The following is a 23,496-nucleotide window of genomic DNA, read 5'->3' as shown; positions in this document are numbered from 1 at the left end:
ATCATTTTGTGAACTTGGAAAACGAACTAAAGTAAAATCAAAATGTAGAGGAAATATCCTTTTTAGTTTTAGTATCAGTTAGTTTGGTAAACACTAAATTACAACTTGCCTTGATGAAGCGTTGACTGAGATGTTTATTGGGACTCTGGGTGTCTAAAAGACTGATTTCAAGAAGTTGTGTTTTATTTGAATATTATGTGAATACTTGTGCAGATTTTTCTAAATCTGTCCTCTGATATATTTCCTCAGGACAATAATAATTAAAAACTCTAAACCTAACAATGAAAGAAAACTAAAACTAAACATTTTCAAACAATAAAAACAAAACTGAAAAAAAGGAAAACAAACTCTGGGAACTAACTGAATTGAAACTGAATTAAAAACAAAAATTCACAAATTAAAAACTAATACAAAACTATGACTATGTAATAACTCTTGCTTACTTGCTTAAAGTAATCACGCCATTCCACAACTTGATAACCAGGAAGTTGTTATCATGTAAATGAAAATAACATAACCAAAGGCCTGGATAATGGGAAACAGCAAGTATGCTTAAATGAAAGTGAGCCATAAGCAGGATATTGACATGAAGAGCAAAATTGGAATTGATTTGTGGGGAAAATGGGGTTGCCTTCTTCTAGAAGCAGCAGCTCCTATGAATTCCTAATCCAGCAGAACCGGGCTCCCATTTCTCTCACAGACAGTCCTGCAATCTGTAGGAGATTGGAAGCTTGACAAGCATCAGCCTGTATTAAGATTCAACCCCTCTGCGATGTTGGCAGACCACAGGTCTGACAGGAGTCTTGTAAACAGGCAGCTCACCAGCGGGCATCTGGGTACAGAACATTTAAAACTTAAAAAAAGAAGGGAAAAAAAGAAAATCTGTCCATATAACTCATCAGCAACACATATTTGCTCTGAGCTGTTTTACTTTGCTGTGTTTAAATGCGGTTTTCTGTTTTGCTGATGAATATTTTTTAATAATACACATTGAGAAAGACTCAGTGGAAAGACTGTTCTACTGCTTTGTGTCAACATCTTGCAGAGACACGGGCCCTGCTACTCAGCGGAAAGTTGTTTTTTAATCCCTCGTCCCCTACAGTGTTAATTGGGCAGCAGGTCCACAACAACAGACAGAACTCCCACCGCAGGAGCTTTAGTGCAAGGCTGCAGGGAGGCAGTGAAATCTAAACTGAAGTGACACTGAGTGACTGGGCCATGGGGAAGGGAAAATGAGCTTTTCCTGGAGAAAGGGGAAATCTTTGAATAGGCAGATTGACAGGTTGAGCAGTCGGAGGAGATGGAAAGCACTTGTTGCTGCTCAGATGCACCGAGAGGTCAGATGCCAGGGTTGACAGCTTTGCCGGAGTGGCAGCCGTTTTCCATGTGACATTCTTGTCAAATGTTTGGCTGCTGGATCTCTCACAACAAACACAGCGGTAAGCTGACGGTTAATCTAATTTCAGCGGCCACAATCATGCGCGTGGCCTCAGGGGGTTGTTTTGCCTCGATAAGATGTTAGAGGGGATGTAGACAGAAGTCTCGGCTGTGCTGTGTGCTTGGCGGTGGTTTGTTTGAAAGGAAACCTTTAAAGTGATACGAGGAAGTATATATCAAAATGAAAAATTCACCTGTTATTGCTCCTGTGTGTCAGACTGCGTTGATACGACAGAGAAAATTGCTTTTATCATGGAAACACCACAAGCAATACAGTGCAGGGAACAAAGAAAAATCATGACATATGTCACTTAGAAGAGAATAAAGAAAACCGCTGTCAGTGCTAGTGGCAAGCTGCACTCAGAGGAGGTGTCGGGTACGACTCCAGTGTGTAAGAAAGGACTCTTTAAACTAGGAGATGGGATTTAAAAGAAAAAAATCCCACATTAAAGTGCGTTTTGTGGTTTGTGAAAAGACAAATTAATTTTTTCCTGACTGTTTGTCAGTAACCCAGCAACATCAGTCAGTACTGTTGTATCTAACAATGGATCAAAAAAAAATATCCTCCATTAGAAAATCAGAGAAAATCACTAAGAGACATTTCCGCATTTTGATGTCAATACTTAACTAAAACTTTACTAGGTACACAAACACAACAGTCAGCCACATCATTAAACCTATTGACATGGCACTGCCCTGGCTTCCCCAGCAGGCTATTGCACCAAAAATGAGAGAAAAACTACTCAAGAACATCATGAAGAACATGACAAAGTGCACAGGGCTCTGTCTCAGCCTCCAACCCCCCCACTAATTTAACCTCTGCTGGAATCATGAGAGCACAGAAATGCCACCCCCGCAAGACCAAAACCATCAGTCGGAGAAGGGTTGATGACACAACAGAGACCCAGACAATATTAGACTGGTGGTTTTTGTTGCGGCTCGTTTGTGTGTGTATTGGAGCCATGTGTCTGCTAGCTTGTTTTAGAGCTACGGGGAGTGCAGAATTATTAGGCAAATGAGTATTTTGTCCACATCATCCTCTTCATGCATGTTGTCTTACTCCAAGCTGTATAGGCTCGAAAGCCTACTACCAATTAAGCATATTAGGTGATGTGCATCTCTGTAATGAGAAGGGGTGTGGTCTAATGACATCAACACCCTATATCAGGTGTGCATAATTATTAGGCAACTTCCTTTTCTTTGGCAAAATGGGTCAAAAGAAGGACTTGACAGGCTCAGAAAAGTCAAAAATAGTGAGATATCTTGCAGAGGGATGCAGCAGTCTCAAAATTGCAAAGCTTCTGAAGCGTGATCATCGAACAATCAAGCGTTTCATTCAAAATAGTCAACAGGGTTGCAAGAAGCGTGTGGAAAAACCAAGGCGCAAAATAACTGCCCATGAACTGAGAAAAGTCAAGCGTGCAGCTGCCAAGATGCCACTTGCCACCAGTTTGGCCATATTTCAGAGCTGCAACATCACTGGAGTGCCCAAAAGCACAAGGTGTGCAATACTCAGAGACATGGCCAAGGTAAGAAAGGCTGAAAGACGACCGCCACTGAACAAGACACACAAGCTGAAACGTCAAGACTGGACCAAGAAAAATCTCAAGACTGGTTTTTCTAAGGTTTTATGGACTGATGAAATGAGAGTGAGTCTTGATGGGCCAGATGGATGGGCCTTTGGCTGGATTGGTGAAGGGCAGAGAGCTCCAGTCCGACTCAGACGCCAGCAAGGTGGAGGTGGAGTAGTGGTTTGGGCTGGTATCATCAAAGATGAGCTTGTGGGGCCTTTTCGGGTTGAGGATGGAGTCAAGCTCAACTCCCAGTCCTACTGCCAGTTTCTGGAAGACACCTTCTTCAAGCAGTGGTACAGGAAGAAGTCTGCATCCTTCAAGAAAAACATGATTTTCATGCAGGACAATGCTCCATCACACGCGTCCAAGTACTCCACAGCATGGCTGGCAAGAAAGGGTATAAAAGAAGAAAAACTAATGACATGGCCTCCTTGTTTACCTGATCTGAACCCCATTGAGAACCTGTGGTCCATCATCAAATGTGAGATTTACAAGGAGGGACAACAGTACACCTCTCTGAACAGTGTCTGGGAGGCTGTGGTTGCTGCTGCACGCAATGTTGATGGTGAACAGATCAAAACACTGACAGAATCCATGGATGGCAGGCTTTTGAGTGTCCTTGCAAAGAAAGGTGGCTATATTGGTCGCTGATTTGTTTTTGTTTTGTTTTTGAATGTCAGAAATGTATATTTGTGAATGTGGAGATGTTATATTGGTGTCACTGGTAAAAATAAATAATTGAAATGGGTATATATTTGTTTTTTGTTAAGTTGCCTAATAATTATGCACAGTAATAGTCACCTGCACACACAGATATCCCCCTAAAATAGCTAAAACTAAAAACAAACTAAAAACTACTTCCAAAAACATTCAGCTTTGATATTAATGAGTTTTTTGGGTTCATTGAGAACATGATTGTTGTTCAATAATAACATTATTCCTCAAAAATACAACTTGCCTAATAATTCTGCACTCCCTATAGTCTGCGAAACCGTTACTGAGAGGTTTTTGACATTATTAAGTTGGTGGATATTAATGGAGTCACATATTGTTTGGGTATATAACATATTTGCAAAAATGCAGTCACAAATGGTGTCACTCATTTGTCATAATTGGGTCAAATATGCCCTTGGAGGCAGGGCAGAGGAAGAACCTAAACAAAGTAATTATGTTTTAGTTTACTTGGTCGTCTGCTTTTCCAGCAGAGCTGCCAGGGGATGTTTGATAAACAGCAATGAGACGACTGCTCCAGGTTCATTTGATACAGCGCTGCCTCAGCCTCTGAAATAAGCTGATAGTGGGAATGGATGCCGTCCTTATAATTTATAAAGCCTCCATTATGTTGTGTTCTTGACAGGATTTACCTTGAAAGTGTTCCCTTGGCGCTGCACGGGAAGTTGAAAACCTACTTTTTAAATGACAAATATTCCCAAACATGTAACAGTATCTCTTTCATCTTTTCGTGCTCACAGTTCAATGTTGTACACCTAACTCTTAATCCAAAAACAAACAGAGGACATAAAGGGAGGAAGAAGAATATTTGTTGCTCTCAAAGTGCATTAGTGACCCACTGATACATTAATCAAAAGCATTAAAGGAAGGAGGTCTTTATCTTCCACTGAACTTACAGTTTATTTAATTTGCAAACACTGGAGGCATACAGCTCTGTATGAAATCGCTGTTGAACAAAAAAATGTAAAAAAAAAAGATTTGATAGAGCATATTTTACATAAAAGCCATAGTGCTGAGAAATTTAAGAATTAATATGCATAACTGATGCACTTACAACATCCCAGATTGGCATTTTAATTCTCCCATTATCTGCTGAGGGAGAGACAGCTCCCATGTGCAGCTGATCTTGCTGACTTGCGTAAAACTGCGTGTGCTAATGCTGGATGAAAAGCCAGAAAGGCAGAAAACAAATCATGAAAAATCGTTAATTAGTAAATAAAACAGAGTGCTTTGAGAGTTTCAAGCATAAGAAAGTCAAATTATTGTTATTTAGAGAATCCACCACTGATCCAGTGTCTCAAATCTGAACAGACTCTTTGCAACAGTTAGCAACTTTAATGGTCATCAGGGATCCACAGTGTTTCCATTCAATCCAAGTCAAATGAGCTATTACAAAAGCATAGGCTACAACTGAGGCATTTAACAGCACAATTAAATTCCAATGGCCTAGTATCTATTGAGCAATTAACCTTTGGTAAACCAATTATTATTTAGTGTATGATGACAAAAGTTAGGTCCTGGAGGAGCCATGTCCTGTTTTAATAGACGGTCTTATGCCCTATAAAAGATGGAAATGTGGAGCCATTTTAGTACCCCATTAGCTTAGCTGTGCTGAAAAGCTGCCAGCTTACTTCAGCCGTAAGTATTGATTAATCGGCACAGAACGTCTCACTGTCTGGGTTGGCAGGAAGGAGACAATGAATAGATAAAAAAAAACACACAAAAAAACGTCCAATCCACCCAGAGCTGGTACAACGCACCAAACTCTTCTCATTCCCAAGGTAACTTATATTGCTATTTTGTTATAGCATCTGCCATCTCTGATCCATGTACCGACTATTGCAATATTTGACAGCGACACTTTGAAAGTGCCACCAAGACTCTATAAGACGGCATCAGTCAGCAAACTGTCCTCCTCGAGACTGTAGGTTCCACCACCTGTTTTTACACTTAGTTTGGTTTTATTTTCACTTGCTTTTTACTTTGGATGTCATAGTTGTTGCTTGGTAAGACATAAAATACATAAAAAACCATGTACACTGAAAAATATCACAATGCAATAAATTGCTGCCAAGGGGGTCTGACCAAGTGTCCATATGTCAGTTAGGAATAAAGTTGACCAGCTGTTCTGTTGTCCATCAAGGGCCGTCCTGTTAAGTAAAGTTTCCAAAGCCTCTTACATCAAGTCTTTGGAAGCAGCTCTGCTCCCCTCTTGTCTTACTGACAGCAGTTCCGTAAGTTTGACAGCTCTCTGTACAGCCCGTCTGTTCACGCAGCATTGTGTAAATATAATGCATCGACTGCCATTACAGCACACTTAGTCATTTGAATGACATTGTAAATGACGTTGTTGATTGTCACTGGAGGGTCATTTGTCATTTTAGTTGTGACTCCAACAATCTGGACAATTCCCAGCCCGTTATATCCCTCATGGAACATGGAGGAGCTCAGCCATAAATTTATCACCAGCAATGCCATTACCTTTAGCTTGACGGCCCTCAAGCAATGGCAGTGCAATAATAGAGAATAGATTTTATCCCGTACGGAGCCGAGGCTTTCGCTTGTGCTTTATTTCCTCCTTCCAGCCTCCGAGATAAAGGAGAAAATAAGGTAGCCACTGAAGTGTTATACCTACCTTAATGAAAGGTTTTAAACTGATACTGATATTGACTCAGAAGCCCCAGGAGCATCCCTGTATATCAGATTCAGTGTCATAAATGAAGATCAAGAATCCTGTTAACTTTCCCTTACACTAACCTAAAGGAAAAACAAATCAAGCACTGCACTGATGAGCCTTCTAATTATATTTTCTGTTGCGATACGCAGTGATTCTTCAGTGAGATCATAAGAGACGATGAAATGCCTCACATCATGAAAATGTTTAATCTCGTGATGGTCTCTGACAGCTCACAAAATCGCCAGCAAACACAGCAACTCAGATTTCTTTTATATAAATGGACTTAAATAGCGGTCCCCCCTGATTTGTCTTGTAGATCGATAATGATAATGGAGGATGATCAATAGCTAACCGTTGGGACTCTGTGTCAGAGTTGATGTCGATTTGTGATGCATTGTGTGTGAGACGTCAGCTGGGATATTGATATGAGTGCTCATTTCCTGTTTACCACCAGCACTTTGGTGACGATATGAGCCGTTAATGAAAAAAATCAGTGGAGCTTGTCAACTGTCATCATGACCAAATGAGGCAAAAAAGAGGAGTGAGAGGTGGGGGATTTAATAAAGCACACATTTTCCTTTTAGTCCATATATGTAGCATAATCTAGATATTTGTTTTAAAAAATAGAATTTAATAATGGATTGCATTTATATAGCGCTTTTCGGGGCCCTCAAAGCGCTTTACAATTCCACTATTCATTCACACACTGGTGGAGGCAGCTACAGTTGTAGCCACAGCTGCCCTGGGGCAGACTGACAGAAGCAAGGCTGCCATATCGCGCCATCGGCCCCTCTGGCCATCACCAGTAGGTGAAGTGTCTTGCCCAAGGACACAACGACCGAGACTGTCCGATCCAGGGCTCGAGCCGGCAACCTTCCGGTTACAAGAGGAACTGCCAACTCTTTGAGCCGCGATCGCCCCAATTTGTGATGTTTTTTTTTATTTTTTCAAGTGGAAATCGCATCAGAACTTTAAAGAGAACCTGCTAAGGCACATATTTTTCTGCCAACACAAATTACGACATCTAAGGTTACAAGATATCCTTTCATTGCTTTATTTGATTTTCTGGGTTCTTTTTTTCTCACATTTTTAGGCTGACTTGCAAAGAGATTTTAGATGTGCCGTGATTACATGATTGTGTGGTTTCTGAGGACTATGCGCTGATTATTTTTATAGGGGAAATACTGCAGCCACTCCAGACCATTTTCTCCAGCCTGTTAAATGCTTCTCCTATTGTTATCTCTATCTGCTGTTTTTACTCGTAGCTTGCTGTTCGAGATAGCAAAACTCCTGCTGTACTTCCCCAAAAACTAATCTGATAATGTATGTGGGCAGGAAATAAGACACTGTCCACTGGCCAGACTCAAGAGCATAAGAACGTGCACTCTCCATGTCACACTTCTTGCTGCCTTATTAGCATAAATTCATTTGTTTCTTGTTAATTATGCATTAATCTCAACCTACTAATGAAGGCGAGGTCGAGGCACTGGTAAAAGATTCCAGCAGTGAATACACCCAAAGGAAATTAAGAATTTCAAGACAGGGAATTCTTGAATATTTCTCACATTCGGTGACTGCTCAGTACCTTCGAGTGCAGGCATCATGGGATGATAGGTGTGCTCGTTAAAGGTTGCATAGAGCTACCGGGCTCGCTGTCATCACAGCGCCTGTTCTTCCATTCCTCTCTCTATCTCTCGTATTCTTTTTCTCTCAGTCTGACTGAATCTGAACCCGGTGCAGAGCATTCGCTGCCGTGCCCTAGCCTGAAAACAGCACGGCTTCTTTCCTCGCTACACCTCTACTCCCTCATTATCGGCCACCATCTGCCCGACCTTAGCCACACATCACCCCCCCACCCCCATAGCAAGCCCATCAACACTCCCCTCTCACTCTCCACTGGCACCTTGGCTCACAAGGCAGCCCCAACTGCCATTTCTCTCCCAGTCACACATTTGTCCTCTTCAGCCATGTTTTTTCCCCTCTGTAATACCTCTGTTTTGAGACCCTCATACGTGAACAAGCTGTTTGTTCTAAATTAGTCTTTTTGTCAGTATTTACATTTTTACCCTTCAGCCTGAAAGGCTCATAACCCCACTGGATGGATGGCCAGTTGGGTGGCTTTTACACCAAACTCTGAGAACACAGTAACTTGAATAAAAGGCAATTTAGGATTTTGAAATTAATAAAATAGCTTAGAGGCTAGAGCTCATTTTACTAAATGAGTCCCTTATGGATAAATTTTGACTTCTAATACCTATAAAGAAAACCTTGTGAATAAGTTAAGTACATTTCATGAACTCGATCTCTAAAACAAAAATAAATAAATAAATAATTATTATTCAGTGTTTCCACTTTTAGCTAGTCTAAATGTAACACACGGACAGGTTATTTTCATAAAGCAGCACAGCCGGGTGTCTACAGTCTAAGAAATCAATCTATAAACGTACAGAAAATGTATGTAACAATCGCTGAAGTCATGGAAAAAGTCGTATCTGTTGAATGAAATCGTATATAGTCCATTGATTCATCCATGATGAAAACCCACCTAATTCTTTGTTTTTTGATGGTGTGTCTACTTATATTGGTGTAGCACGGCAGGCCAGTGATGGTTTCTTTGACAGTAAGAAGGTAAAAATGATGAAGATTCAAACCTGTGGACCATCAGTTTGGACTCTGATGACATGATGTATTCTTAAGGACAAAGGCCAAATACATCTGTGACACCCCCATCACACATGTATCTACTAAAAACCTTGGAACACTTTTTTCGGTGGTCTGGGCGTCAACGTTAAGGCTAGAGGTCAAGTACTACTAAAAATCTTATGAACATAAAAGCTTGAGAAGAACGTCCTGTGCTGTCCTGGGTAAGCCACAACTGACCAAACTTCTTGGCACAGCCACTTTTTCTATCAGCCCTGTCTTTCTGTCTTCATGTTGTCTAAGACTTTGTCAACCCAGAGAGCTTACAGGCAGAACTGGGAGAAAATGGGGCCCTACAGCCGCTCATCCTGACAGATAAACAGGATTTTGTGCCTGGCAAGCTGAAGATTGTCAGCTCCAATCTCTGCAGAGAATTACAACCGGCAGTCAATGCTGGGACACTGGCTCAACAGACAGAGCATCAGACCCTGTGTACCAACGAGTGGGAGACGCTGACTCCTTCATCATGATAGCACAGCATGGTTTATTCATGGCTGACAGAGCCAAGGGTACAGTTCACAGTATCAACATCTCTGTTTTTCAGTGCCCAAACGGCCCTTTTAGAAACACATTAGAAAAGGACAGAATGTAAATGTCACCGCGTTTGTGTAAAAACTAATAACTTGAGCTTGAATTCAAGAGAACAGGTAGCTGACAAGGTATCGCAGCTCATGCTTCATGATTTATGAGCTTTTTATATTTTAACCTTTCATCTGCGCCTCTTTATCTTCAGGCACCGTCTACTGTGCCACCTAGTAGTCTATACAACACTGGCAGTGAAAGAATAATGGCTTTAATTGCATAAGTAGCATTAACGTTTAACAAATAGCCTTCACAGTCAGAACTCAGCTTGTGAGCGCTCGAATCCAGCTTTTGACCCCTTTTTCTTTGAATGGAGCCCTGGAGGTTGCATTGTTGTCTTTATTAAATGCCAGCAGTTAGCGTCTCAAAGCAATGTCGGCAGTTTAAACTATGCAGGGTGGATAAACGCTTGCCTCTGTGTCACTGAGTGCTTTAACCAGGTTGTTGCTTCCTTTCATAAAGGTGGTGAGTTTTTGATGCTCTCTAAATCAATTGGAACCAGTTGGCTGCGAGGCCCCTTTGGTGTTGAGTGGCATTACCCAGAGATAAGGGAGCTCAGACGTGACAAGCAATGTTAACCAGAAAGCTCTCCTCCCAGTTGGATCATTGCTGTGCAGCTCGTGTGCAGGAGGGAGCCTACTGTCTAATTGAACAGTCTGAATTTCTGTTGACAAGACTATAATTTCTACATATCAGCAAGGAAAACACTTGTCTTGTTTCTCTGCTCGTGCGCCAAGGCTCTGATAAATGTGGGCTAATTTCTATTTGTGAAGACATACCTCATTCACGTCAGAAACAAGGTTTGGTTCGAGATAATTTACTGGAAAGGGTAAGAGGGCTGTGGATGGGGGCTAAGCGGATCTATATCCATATCTTTAGCCTACCCAAAGCTCAGATGTTAATCTAATTTGATGTCTGGGGGGGAGGAAGCACAGACTAGACTGGAGGATGAATTATATCGGATGTCATTGGGAACATGACACAATAATTTCGTTACCAACGTGTGGAATGATATTTATTGGATTGTGACAGGCGTTTGTGACAGGTAGTTAGTACCTGTCTGACCTTCCACTGCAAAAATGTTTATTATGAGGAAGCGAAACAGTCATGAAAGCAAGGAAACTTCAATTGAACCTCAGTTTTACAGCATTTCATAAGACAGTTGCTTCTTGTCACCCATGACCAGCTGTTCTGGTTGTTTTGTTGTTCAGTTCACCAAGCAGTTGGTGTCATTGGGAAGGAAGAAGCAGGGAGGGAGGGGCAGCCATCGGCCGTAAGTGGTTGGAGGGGAGGGGAGGGTGAAAAGGCAAAAGAAAAACTGTGGAAGAGAGACAGTTTAACAATAACAAATGATTAAATGCAAAGTGGTGTTTAAACACGCAGAGAGTTCTGGCTGGATGCTATTTGTTTCTCCTGTTTTCGATTGAAACCTGGATGGATTTTTTTAGTACATCTGTGTGTGCGTCTATGTGCGTGTGCCTGTGTGTGGGTATAAAATATTATTTTTCAATTTTTAAGATTGTTGTGCTTCCTCTGAAGGTTTTCTTCAAATAATTAACGTAATCAAAGCATTTATGGTTGTTATTCACGGTTCAGTTCGTTTGCCAACACATTTCATTCCTAGGCATCACAATCCAGTCGATTATAGTAAAGTCAGTCATAATCATTTGCCTGCTGCTGTTGTCATCTGCTAGCTTTTTATGATGTAATTTATGATAGCATGAGATTTTTCACTCATCCACAGAGGTGTGGTGCTATTTGTTTGCGTAGCGGAGTGCATCGGTCACGTGCACGCCCCTACACACGCGCATGTTTGAGTTGTAATTTGTTTCTAAGGCTGTTTCCTCACAGTGACAGGTTTACAATATTCAACTATAAGTGAGCAAAGTGGTCAAATGTCAGTCTGAATTTAAGAACATAAAGATGTCTTCATCAGCTTGCAGCTCTGTCCTCCCGGGTCTTCTTGGCGCTCGTCTCGCTCCTTCACTTATTTTCTTGTGAATTTTGAATTTTACCATTTTTCACAGAGTTAACGTCACAGTTACAGATATATCTGTCAGCTGTGGTCGAGACAGGATTTATCCAGAGGTGAGCTGCTTTATGACAAACTATTCCACTGTTTAAATCCTCAAATCTGTGTTACAGCTGACCTGTGCAGGGTGCTGTACGTTGTTTTGGTGTCTGCTATTTAAACTTTTTCACATTGTCTTTATGGGGTATTGTGTGTGTGTGTGTGTGTGTGTGTGTGTGTGTGTGTGTGTGTGTGTGTGTGTGTGTGTGTGTGTGTGTGTGTGTGTGTGTGTGTAGGAGGGCAGTTTTATAAAAGTGCACAGTCTCGTGTGTATGTAGTGTATATTCAGAGAAGTGAATAAAAAGTCTGATGGCCACACATCCACAGCCTGCTTTGGGTCACTACACAGTTGTGTGTGTATGCGAATTAATGTGTGAAGTCCTTGCTTTAAAGCTGTCAGGCTCAGGAAAGAAAACTGTCAGCACCATCAGACAACTGTGTCTACAGCAATGTTTCAATATTTTGCATGCTCTGCCTCCCATATGGCGTGCTATTTCCTTCATGAAGAGCCCACCATGCATATTATTGTCTTCTGTTTTGAGAGACTCCCCACTGTGGAGTGTGTGGAGTGAAATGTAGGGGGTTTTACCAAAGTCTGTCCCCACCAGGGCCAGCCCTACAGCAGCTGTGACTGATAAAGCGGATCCTCTCCACAACAGAAAAAAACTTGTTCTCTGCTCCCACTCGACTCTCAACCCACTCCTCCTGTCCTGTCCCTGAGGCACAAACGTCCAACTTCCAAATGCCAACTCAGTCAGGAGTTATTGCCACCATTTCCCAAGTGAAAAATGTCAGATGGATGGTGATTTTCTGCTTTATGATTTCACAGGAGGGGTGACTGTACAGTGTGAGGGAGATACTCTGTCCCAGTTTGATAAGTGGGGCATAATAATGAAAATGGCTTTTAGACAACTAAAGTAAACCTCATTTAAGCTCTGGCAGTGGTCATCTGAAACGGTAAAGAACAGTGTTTACCACACATTTCCAATTGTTAGCCTTTTTTTTTCATCCTTAATACTGCGTGCACATTTTTGCTAGGATGTCATAAATATAGCAGCGGCCTTCTCTGAGCTTTGTTGTCGCACAAATTGTTCGTTATGGGTATATTTCACAGCCGGTGAGACACAAATGAAACACAGAGCAGTCCATGGCTCAGCAGCCATTCTCACTCTTCCTGAACACAAGGCAATAATCGCCCATGCATCCACAAACTCGAGACGAGAATAAAAAGGTGAGAAAATAAGTCTCAAGGCACCACTGCAGGGGGATGAAATGTGAAAGGATACTCAATGACACGCCTTCTACATTTAGCATCACTGCACTTGTTAAAAGTTATATATTTCGCAGTTATCCGAGCCCAGCAGCATTAGGACCCTAAAAACAAGACTGCACTTTTCTCCTGATGGCTATGCGGAGTGAAGTGGTCACAAAGTGAATACAGTGATTCCAGTGTAGGTTAATATATACTGTCACAGCGGAAGCTACCTAAAGCTGTTACAGTCAGATCTGACTGCTATTTGTCACGTTTCTTTTTAAGACATGAATGGAGCACAGAGAAGAGGCTTACTGGGTATTTTTAGACTCTCTTTGATGGCTTATTAGCTGGACTGGTATGCTTCGACTTGCTTAAACCCACATATGAATATATCACAATGATGGAAAAGGACCAAAAATAAATTACTATTTCTGTGACTGTCAGCAGAAGAAGGAAAACGAAGGAAATGATTACTTCAAAATTAAAAGAATTTCTATTCTCTGTGATTGCAAGATCACTGTTAGCCTTGAAACACTGGTGTATTTGATGTCCAGTACATGCCATTTTGCTTGTTTCAGTGCTTTTTAAAAACCTTTAGAATCTTAAGAGCCCTTTGGTCTCCTAATTCACAAAGGTCTTCTCTATCCACGACTTACATTGTAAAAATAATTCTGGATTCACTAGCAAAGACCCCTAATCCCAAGTGCGAGTGAAAAATATTTGTTAATAATGAAGCAGCGAGCTTGGCCGGAGGCTGCGGTTTGAGGAAGGATCATTGAGTATCCCTCTGATACCTTTGAGACAAGTGAACAAACAGAAAAAAAGAGGATGGACGAGTGAGCGGCAACAGGTTTGTGTCCAAGTCTGCTTTTATAAGGTTGGGTTGACCATCTGCTGCTTCCAAACGTATAAACCTTTCTTTAAAGTAAGGTTTGTTACATTTGTGTGATATTGTTCCATGGTGACTTGTACATCCTATACATGCTTGGAGATGGTGGAAACTGATGGTATTTGTCAAGGCGAGGTAAAACTCCTCTGCTTAGGATTAAGACTGTCACATATTTTTTTTATTTTACCTCTATACCACAGTGGATTTCAGATAAAACAAATAAAACAATCTGGAGTGCACAATTGCAGATTTAATTCAGTGGTTTAAGAAATGTATTGGAATAACTTTTAAAGAATTTACAGCCATTTTTATACATAGTGTCCCATTTCAGATGTAAAAGTAACTCAGCAGTTGACTACCACAGGGGTCTCCAGAAATCTGGACCCTATATGCAAGTATTCTCTTTGGGCCCCCTTATTAAAGTAAATGAATTTAACAAGAGGGAATTTTCCACAAGTTCAGTTTTATTTATACAATGCCCAATCACAACAACAGTCGCCTCAAGGTGATTTATATTATAAGGTAGATCCTACAATAATATTGTAGCAAGGACCACGATCTGACACACTGTTTCGTGTTAATTCTGTCAATTTTATTGGTGACGATACTGTTTTTGCTGTTCTTCAGCTCAGCACCTGCTTCAGCTTTTCAGCTGGCCTCCAGCACACACGCTGTCTCTTCTCTGGGCTCCAGCTTCACTATATAAGGGAGAAACATCATCAGTTTGATTTTGTGCCCCTTGCACCGCCCCTTGAGTTAACTGCACCACCCCTCCCCTGCAGCTCAGCCAGGGACCACACCTCCACCACTAATACATGCAGAGAAAAACCCAACAATCATATGACCCCTTATGAGCAAGCACTTTGGCGACAGTGGGAAGGAAAAACTCCCTTTTAACAGGAAGAACCCGGCTCAGGCAGGGGTGGCCATCTGCCGTGACCGGTTGGGGTGAGAGAAGGAAGACAGGATAAAAGACATGCTGTGGAAGAGAGACAGAGGTTAATAACAGATATGATTCAGTGCAGAGAGGTCTATTAACACATAGTAAGTGGGAAAGGTGACTGAAGAAGAAATACTCAATGCATCATGGAAATCTCCCAGCAGCCTACACCTATTGCAGCATAACTAAGGGAGGATTCAGGGTCATCTGATCCAGCCCTAACTATATGCTTTAGCAAAAAGGAAAGTTTAAAGCCTAATCTTAAAAGTAGAGATAGTGTCTGTCTCCCAAATCCAAACTGGAAGTATCATCATATAACTTTCTTTCATTTTTTAATAATGGACAAACTGTCTTTGTGATATTTGAAACTGAAATTTCATTGGCAGAATGCACACTGACTTCTTCAAAATACCCTGCTTGTTTCATGACATACTGTTTGAGACCCACTGGTTTAATATACAATGCTGCAGTTGTGTTCTATCAGGGCAAAGTCAAATCTAAAAACACATTAGTTAAACATTTCAAAGTAAAGCAGTTTAGCTGTTGTCACTGAAAGCTGTGCTTGGTTGTGCGACCGTGTCCCATTAATGATGACTTGAACTATAGGCGAGCTGACCAACCAGCAGCTTTTTTCTGGTGGTTTGCGAATTCACATTGTCGTTAAACTTGGAGGAAACTGATGGTAGACCAGCGTCCCAGGCAAGCTGCCTTTGGCTCTGCTTTCACTGCTCGGTGATCAGTTACGTTCTGCGCTTTGTATGAAAACAGAGCTAGCATTAGCAAGTAAATGGGATCCAGTGATTTATCAACATAACAGATGACTTTCCACTTGCTAACACCAAAATGTGTGATGTAGAAAAAATGGAAAATTGTGTGATGATAGTATCTGAAAAAACGGAGGTTCAACTGATACTAATTGTCAGGCCACCTGTGTCACGGCTGGCGGAGTGAGCCGTGTGGAGTGGAGGAAAAGGAGGACAAAAATGCAGCAAACTGATGATACGAGTGAAGTTTATTTACACGGTGGCAGTGGCAAAAACAGGCAATGAAGCATGAGTAATGACAAACCTAAACTGGGAGAAACTAAAGAGCAAACCTGAAATCTTACAAAACGGAGAGCGGAGCAGAGAGACGCAGACCAAGGACCAGGATACCAAGAAACACAGACGAGCCGACAACGAACACAGACCGACACCCACTATATATACACACACACACACACACAAGGTAATCGGGTAATCGCACACAGGAGGGAAGAACAGCTGATCTGAATACACATGATGACTGGAGGACACAAGCTGAACACAATGACAACAGACAGACTTTCAGAACAAAACAGGGAATCTAGAACCCGAACCGGACACAAGGGGGGAGGACACAGAATAACTAGAACAGAGGGAAATAATCACAAAACACAAAACGCTGGGTCAACGACCCAGGACCATGACAGTACCCCCCCTCCAAGGGCTGGCTCCAGACAGCCCAAAACAAAAACAGACGACCAACCCAGGGCGGGCGGCGGGGGCCCAGGACGGAGGGACCAACACAAGCTCCAGCGAACCGAGAGAATTGTCCAAAACAAAAACACACATGCTGGAGCACGAGAACAAAACACAGTTCAGGAGGCCGGCCCGGAGGCTGACAACTCAGAAGTCCAGGACAGTTCATCTTCTGAGGCCGGCCACGTCGGCGACGTAGATCCATAAGCCGACCGAGCGGAAGGCAGCGGTGGCGGAGTGGAGGCAGTTCAGGGGGCCGACCGTGCACACGGCAGCGGCGGCGACGGGGAAACCGTTCAGGCGGCCGACCGTGCGGACAGCAATGGCGACGATGACACAAGTCTGGAGGCCGACCGCGCGGAAGGCAGCGGCGGCGTCTAGGAGGTCATCCATATTGACGATGACGCTCCACCAGCGGCCTGGTAGATGACCGCCGATGTCGAGGCGGCAGTTCGGGACCCGAAGGTGGCGTGGCCGTCGCAGCACCAGACGAGACCGAAGCAGCGGCTGGTCCAGGCGCGGCTGAAGCTGAAGCGGAGGCCGGACCAGGCGCGGCTGAAGCTGAAGCGGAGGCCGGACCAGACGAGGCTGAAGCAGAGGCCGGACCAGGCAAGGCAGATGACGAGGCTGAAGCAGAGGCCGGACCAGGCGAGGCAGATGACGATGCTGCAGCCGGGCCAGGCGAGGCAGATGACGATGCTGCAGCCGGGCCAGGCGAGGCAGATGACGATGCTGCACCGGGCGAGGATGAAGGCTCGGAGGCTGCAGCTGGCGAGGATGATGAGGCTGCAGCAGGCGACGGCGTGGAAGCCGGAGACTGTAGCGCTGCAGGCGTGGAAGAAGCTGCTGCTGCCCGTGGCGTGGATGAAGCTGCAGCTGGCGAGGATGATGAGGCTGCAGTTGGCAGCTGGACGGGCTCCTCGGGCCCTCCAGCTGACGAGGCAGGAGGCTGGCTAGGTTCTCCTGAACCTCCAGCTGACGAGTCTTGAGGCTGGACGGGCTCCTCGGGCCCCCCAGCTGACGAGTCTTGAGGCTGGACGGGCTCCTCGGGCCCCCCAGCTGACGAGTCTTGAGGCTGGACGGGCTCCTCGGGCCCCCCAGCTGACGAGACAGGAGGCTGGCTAGGTTCTCCTGAACCTCCAGCCGATGAGTCTTGAGGCTGGACGGGCTCCTCGGGCCATCCAGCTGGCGAGACAGGAAGCTGGGCGGGCTCCTCGGGCCCCCCAGCTGACGAGGCAGGAGGCTGGACGGGCTCCTCGGGCCCCCCAGCAGGCGAAGCAGGAGGCTGGACGGGCTCCTCGGGCCCCCCAGCGAAAACAGTCTCTGGACCAGTGGGCACCGGGGCCCCTGGAACACACAGGTCAGAACCAGTAGGCGCACGGGCCTCTGGCAGGCACAGTTCAGAACCAGCAGGCGCACGGGCCTCTGGCAGGCACAGTTCAGAACCAGTAGGCGCACGGGCCTCTGGCAGGCACAGTTCAGAACCAGCAGGCACACGGGCCTCTGGCAGGTACGGGTCAGAACCAGCAGGCACACGGGCCTCTGGCAAACACAAGGCAGACTGCAGCTGCACAGAGCATTGACCCAGCTCGGGCAGCGACAGCCGGATACAGTCCTCAGCTGGCTTCTTAATCTCCAGGGGTCCAGAGTCGGCCGGGGGCTGGGACCCAGCCTCTGGGGAGGCCCTGGAGTGTGTCACAGTCTCTGGGCTGGCCAGCTTTTGAGGACTGATTACAATATTATGTGGTGTGTCTCTCTGCTTGACATGAACAGGTGAAAAATAGTTCTTTCCGGGTTGGATGGACTTAACTTGTTGTGCAGGAGGAGTTGGTGACAACGATGGCTGAATAGGTGATAATAAGGCGGATGAGTCTCTTGTCAACTGAGCTATTGACTGAGCTATGGATTGTAACCAAGTGTCTAATAGGTCTGGCTGTGACTGTAATGGGGGTGACGGTTGAGTGGCTAACTGAGCTACCGGCAGGGCAGCCGACTCAAAAAACACAGCCCCGGAATAAACAGACACACAGTCCAAAACAGAAAAAGGGTCCTTTTCACTCACCACAGCTGGCAGTTCCAAAGTCCTAGTCTTCGGCTGTGGGGTGATGCGCCGACGGCGCGATCGTCGCTTCCTCCCGGGCAAAACCTCCGGCGGGCCGGGCAAAACCTCCGGCGGGCCGGGCAAAACCTCCGGCGGGCCGGGCAAAATCTTCGCCGCCGGGCTGAGTTGGGAAGCGGTAGCGGCTGGTGGGTGAAGGTGCAGTTCGTTGAGTATGAAGTCCTGTGCGAGCGGGTGAAGAGAGTCCAGCAGCCAGGAGTGAGCAGAGATGAGCTGCTGTAGCCTGGCTTCTACAGCGCGGAGACACTCTTCCCCCTCATGCTCGAGCCATAGGTTAACCAAGCTGGAAACAGAGTCAATTAGTTCCTCCCGAAGCTCCTCGGGAGGTGCGGATGCCGCTGGGTCCATGTTTGGTCGGCTCGTACTGTCACGGCTGGCGGAGTGAGCCGTGTGGAGTGGAGGAAAAGGAGGACCCAAAATGCAGCAAACTGATGATACGAGTGAAGTTTATTTACACGGTGGCAGTGGCAAAAACAGGCAATGAAGCATGAGTAATGACAAACCTAAACTGGGAGAAACTAAAGAGCAAACCTGAAATCTTACAAAACGGAGAGCGGAGCAGAGAGACGCAGACCAAGGACCAGGATACCAAGAAACACAGACGAGCCGACAACGAACACAGACCGACACCCACTATATATATACACACACACACACACAAGGTAATTGGGTAATCGCACACAGGAGGGAAGAACAGCTGATCTGAATACACATGATGACTGGAGGACACAAGCTGAACACAATGACAACAGACACAGACTTTCAGAACAAAACAGGAAATCTAGAACCCGAACCGGACACAAGGGGGGAGGACACAGAATAACTAGAACAGAGGGAAATAATCACAAAACACAAAACGCTGGGTCAACGACCCAGGACCATGACAACCTGCCTGCTCAACTGATCTGCTAATATTAGCTATTTCACGATGTATTAATAACAGGCTAAAAAAAATTTAAGTAAAGAAACAAGACGAGAGAAAAAACACCCTTCAACTATGTCATGAGTTATGGTGCATAGTTTGTCTAGCAGAGGGTATCAGCAGCTTCCCTGTTGGCAACTGATCCATGCAGTTACACAAAGTGTACACAAGTTATCCACAACTTTAAACTGTTTTGTAATATTATCTAGAAAGAACTCATAAATAGCTGCATAAAGCAAATGTTAAGGAAATCAGTTTATGTTTTGTGTGTCAGAAAGAAACAAAATTAGAACTAAGATTGAAAATTTTTAAATCACAAGATACAGGTATCACTTTAATTCTTGAAAGTTCTATAGGCCACAGCCTGTTTACCTAACCTCCATCCATGAGCTCATCTCTAAAACAAAAAGAATGAAATAATAAATTACCCACCTATTTTCCCGTTTTGTGATTGTGTTTCTAGTATTTATTTTGGTGTAGCATGGCAGGCTGGGGAGGATTTCTTAGTGAGTAAGAAGGCTGTAAAAACAACAACAATTCAAAACTCTGACCCATCAGTTTGGACTCTCATGACTTGATCATTTCTTCAGCGCAAAATGCAGTGAAGAGTTCACATTTACACCTTACTTCATACTTCTTCTTCACAATTTTCACATTTTTACTTCCTTTTCACAATTTTCAAAGCCATCTACTGAGCCGCCCCGGGCCATATGTTCGACACCCCTGCTACTAGGCAACCCCTGAAGACCTCTCTCCACCCTGTAATAGATACACGGTAAAATACCGGAGCAGTCCAACTCTATGCATTCATTTTCATGCACAGATCGCCCAGTACACTCTTATTATCTCTCATTTAGTGAGTGTCTCCCTGAATACCAAGCAATCTGGAAAGAGTACAAGTCAGATACTGTAGCATAACATGCGGTACTGAACCACCCAGTGAATGAGAGGTATGTGACACTTTTCTAAGATGATGCAAGAACACCTCCCACAGCTATTCAAATCTGCACCCTTTATGTTCTTTTCTTTCTGTGAGGGCAGGTGAGGATGCAGTGCCTTTGCACAAATGCATATACAGACCACACAGCAACAGAGTAGAGGTCATGAATATTTGAGGTGGGAAGAATAAAGCTTTGAGAACTTTAAGGCGAACTCACTGGTCTCCATGCATATTTAATCGGGTCTGTCCCTCTTGTTGGACAGCAGGAAAAGGATAACTGCGGGGACCCAGAGTTTGAGAAAGTGGTTGGCCCTCTCCACCTTGATGAATAAGTAAACACATTCAACCAGGCAGAGATGGAGTCAGCAGCCTTTGAGTCAATAACAAGTAGATTTGTTTTCTTCTGAAAGCAGCATTGTTTACAAGCTACCGATTAGCCCTCAAATTTGATCCATCTCTCAACAGTTTTAGTCCAGCCGCCTTCTCCTTTCAGCTTGTCCACACGGCAGCATTTGAAAGGTGTATTTCATGGTGCAATAAAAAAGAAATTAGGTTGCAACTTCTCTGAGCTCGTGTTTATGAGGTTCCCATAAATATTTTCTGTCTAAACTCGTGTCAGTTCTAAAGCTGTTTCCTCCTATGGAGACAAACTTGAATTTCTGGAGCCAATATAATATTCACAGCATATACTTGAGATGCACAGCGCTCAAGGTTATTTTCAATAAATGTTAAATGTTAAATCCGTCTCTGCATAAACTGAAAAAAAGAAAACTTTACATACAAGTGTGCATTTCTACTCAAGTAACAATAACCTCTGTGAATTGTAAGCTGCACAATCCAAGTCAAAAGGCACATTTTCTTCAAGTCAGACATTGATAAGTGTTTTATTTTTCCCAAAATCCAATTCGTTCCATTGCATGCATGTCATCAAACAAATAAACAATAATGTTTACCAAATGGCTTTGTTGTACAACATACCCGCTTATTAAAATGGCATCTCATTAGAAGCATTGAGCAGCCGTTTTACATGAGATTAATTGGGGTTTTTGAAAGCACTTTCTCCTCATTATCATTCTGTCTTGCAAATGGATTCACAGCAAAGGCAATGCATATTCATTTTACAGGAAGCTTGAAAATTGTTCAGAAATGAGCCAAAGGTGGAGCTGGGCTGGTGTGCAGACTTATGTTGAATAATAAACCACTAGAGCCTCTGCTCTGGAGGTGAACGAGAATGGCTGTCTGTAGAATATATTTGTGCTGGAAACACGACTCTCCCCTTCTGTAAAAAGGTTGCAGTTAATGTGCTTAAGCCTTTATTTGTGATAATTTTATCAGGCCTGATGTGATTTTAACTCATTATTATTTAGAATACAATTGTGTACGTTGTAAACATTTGTGAATTTTAGACTCAAAATGGTCAAAATGTTTGGTTTTTGTTTCGCATGAAGCCCAAAAAAGATTTGGATTCAAGGCATATTCTTGGATAGTTCTTTCACTATACAGGCATTAATAATGCAGACAGACAAGCTTTTAGTGGATTCTGATTTGCTTTTTCAAAAGGCAGGAGGAAATGTGCGGCATCCTTTCTTGATAGAGTAGGAGTTGCACTTTCATGATATGAGCGGGGTTGTTTCTGTGCCTCTCTCTCTCTCTTTGACATACTATTTTGTATGTGCAATGTGTATATTTCAACATCAGAGGAGCCCACTTGGTTTGAAAACCTGCCCGAGGCAAGGAACCAAACAAAAAGTTTTCCTTTTTGCCAAGTTATGGACACTTTTACCTGAGGCAAGATGAAGTACTTCAAAGGTAAAGGGAATCCTTTGTCAGCATCTCAAAATGACAGAAACAGATCCTCCTCAAGAGTAATTGTAGACAACTGCTGTTTAAAAAAACACTCCCATTGGCTCCACATTCATAAACAAGAGGCACAATTTGTCAGAACCATAATGCACATTTATATCATAGATGCTTGACCTCAGCAGGCTCGGTGAAGGCTCGTTGGTGGGAAAAGGTCATTTAATAATACTCTCTGTAAATTGTATGAATTAACATGCTCACATGCATGTCACCATCCATCCATTCTCCAATTCAGGGTTGCAGTGGGGCTGGAGCCTATCCCCGCTACTATAGGGCAAAAGCAGGATACATCCCGGACAGGTCCCCAGTCTGTCACAGAGCTAACAGACAGACAGAGAACCATTGGCACTCACTGCAGGGCCATTCAGAATCACCAATTAACCTAAGCCCACTCACTGCATGTCTTTGGACTGTGGGAGGAAGCCAGAGTACCCACTCACACACGGATAGAACATGCAAACAGCACACAGAAACACCCTAGGGAGGTGGTGGATTAGAGCCCTGTTTGTATGATTGTAATACAATCATACAAACAACTGCACTGAGAATTTTAAATGCTCTTTTAACTGACAGGATGGCCTTCAACCTGAGTTGAAAAACGAAAGGAATCAGAGCTAGAAAATGTACCAGTGTCTTCTTTGTGGAGACATCAATGTTTAGTGCTTTGCATAAATGTCACTGAACAGTAAAACTCATTAATTAAAGTGTAATTGTGTTACAGTTGGTTCGGTGCCTCGTTTACTTCGATCTGATTATAGCCATAAACTGCCACTATAGTTTCATATATGACTGACAAAAAGCTTTTGTGTTAGTGTGTAACAAGGGATGCAGTCAAATAATCAACATTATGTTGAATCACACAGGACTTCGGGTTTCTTTCCTCACCCCCTTAGAGGCTTTGATGCATTTGAAGTCAAATGATATAAATTAATAAGAGTGGCTCGACGATGACCATGCTTTTTCAGATTTCAAGAGAAACTAAATCTGGCAGGGGAAATGTAACATTTTTCCATATTATTTCACAGTTTTCCACTCTCACTCTTTGTAGATCGGAAGAGCTGCGTCAGAATAGTGGTGAAAGGTGCTCTATATAAGGATCGTTAAAGGCCTACAGAATCTGTATCAGGTTTTATGAGGGCCTGTAAGCTCATTTCTCTCAGCAGAAATGCCAGTGTTTTGCATAACCAAGGTTATAAAATGATGGGAAACAAAAGGTCTGAGGAATGACTGCAGGAATTTGCTGAACATTCTGCAATGTTGCTGTAGCACAAACAGGGTCGTTGAGGTTGAATGAGTACA

At 43.6% G+C, this 23,496-nt stretch overlaps 2 protein-coding genes across 4 annotated transcripts in view; one reads left to right on the top strand and one right to left on the bottom strand.

Annotated features, from left to right (window-relative positions):
• mgat4c (mgat4 family member C) overlaps positions 1 to 23,496 on the top strand; it is a 147,908-nt gene that overhangs the window by 97,140 nt on the left and 27,272 nt on the right. The gene's annotated exons all lie outside the window — the stretch shown is intronic.
• Positions 16,522 to 18,823, bottom strand: LOC143419754 (uncharacterized). The gene is made up of 3 exons (XM_076887123.1): positions 18,419 to 18,823; positions 17,501 to 18,199; positions 16,522 to 16,884 (listed from the first exon to the last, which is right to left on the bottom strand). Exons 1-3 carry the CDS (start codon positions 18,821 to 18,823, stop codon positions 16,522 to 16,524), a joined length of 1,467 nt encoding a protein of 488 aa, XP_076743238.1.

Source organism: Maylandia zebra, linkage group LG7 (assembly GCF_041146795.1).
Source record: "Maylandia zebra isolate NMK-2024a linkage group LG7, Mzebra_GT3a, whole genome shotgun sequence".
Lineage (NCBI taxonomy): Eukaryota > Metazoa > Chordata > Actinopteri > Cichliformes > Cichlidae > Maylandia > Maylandia zebra.
The sequence above is the reverse complement of the archived record's forward strand: the minus strand, read 5'-3'. Positions and strand labels throughout refer to the sequence as shown.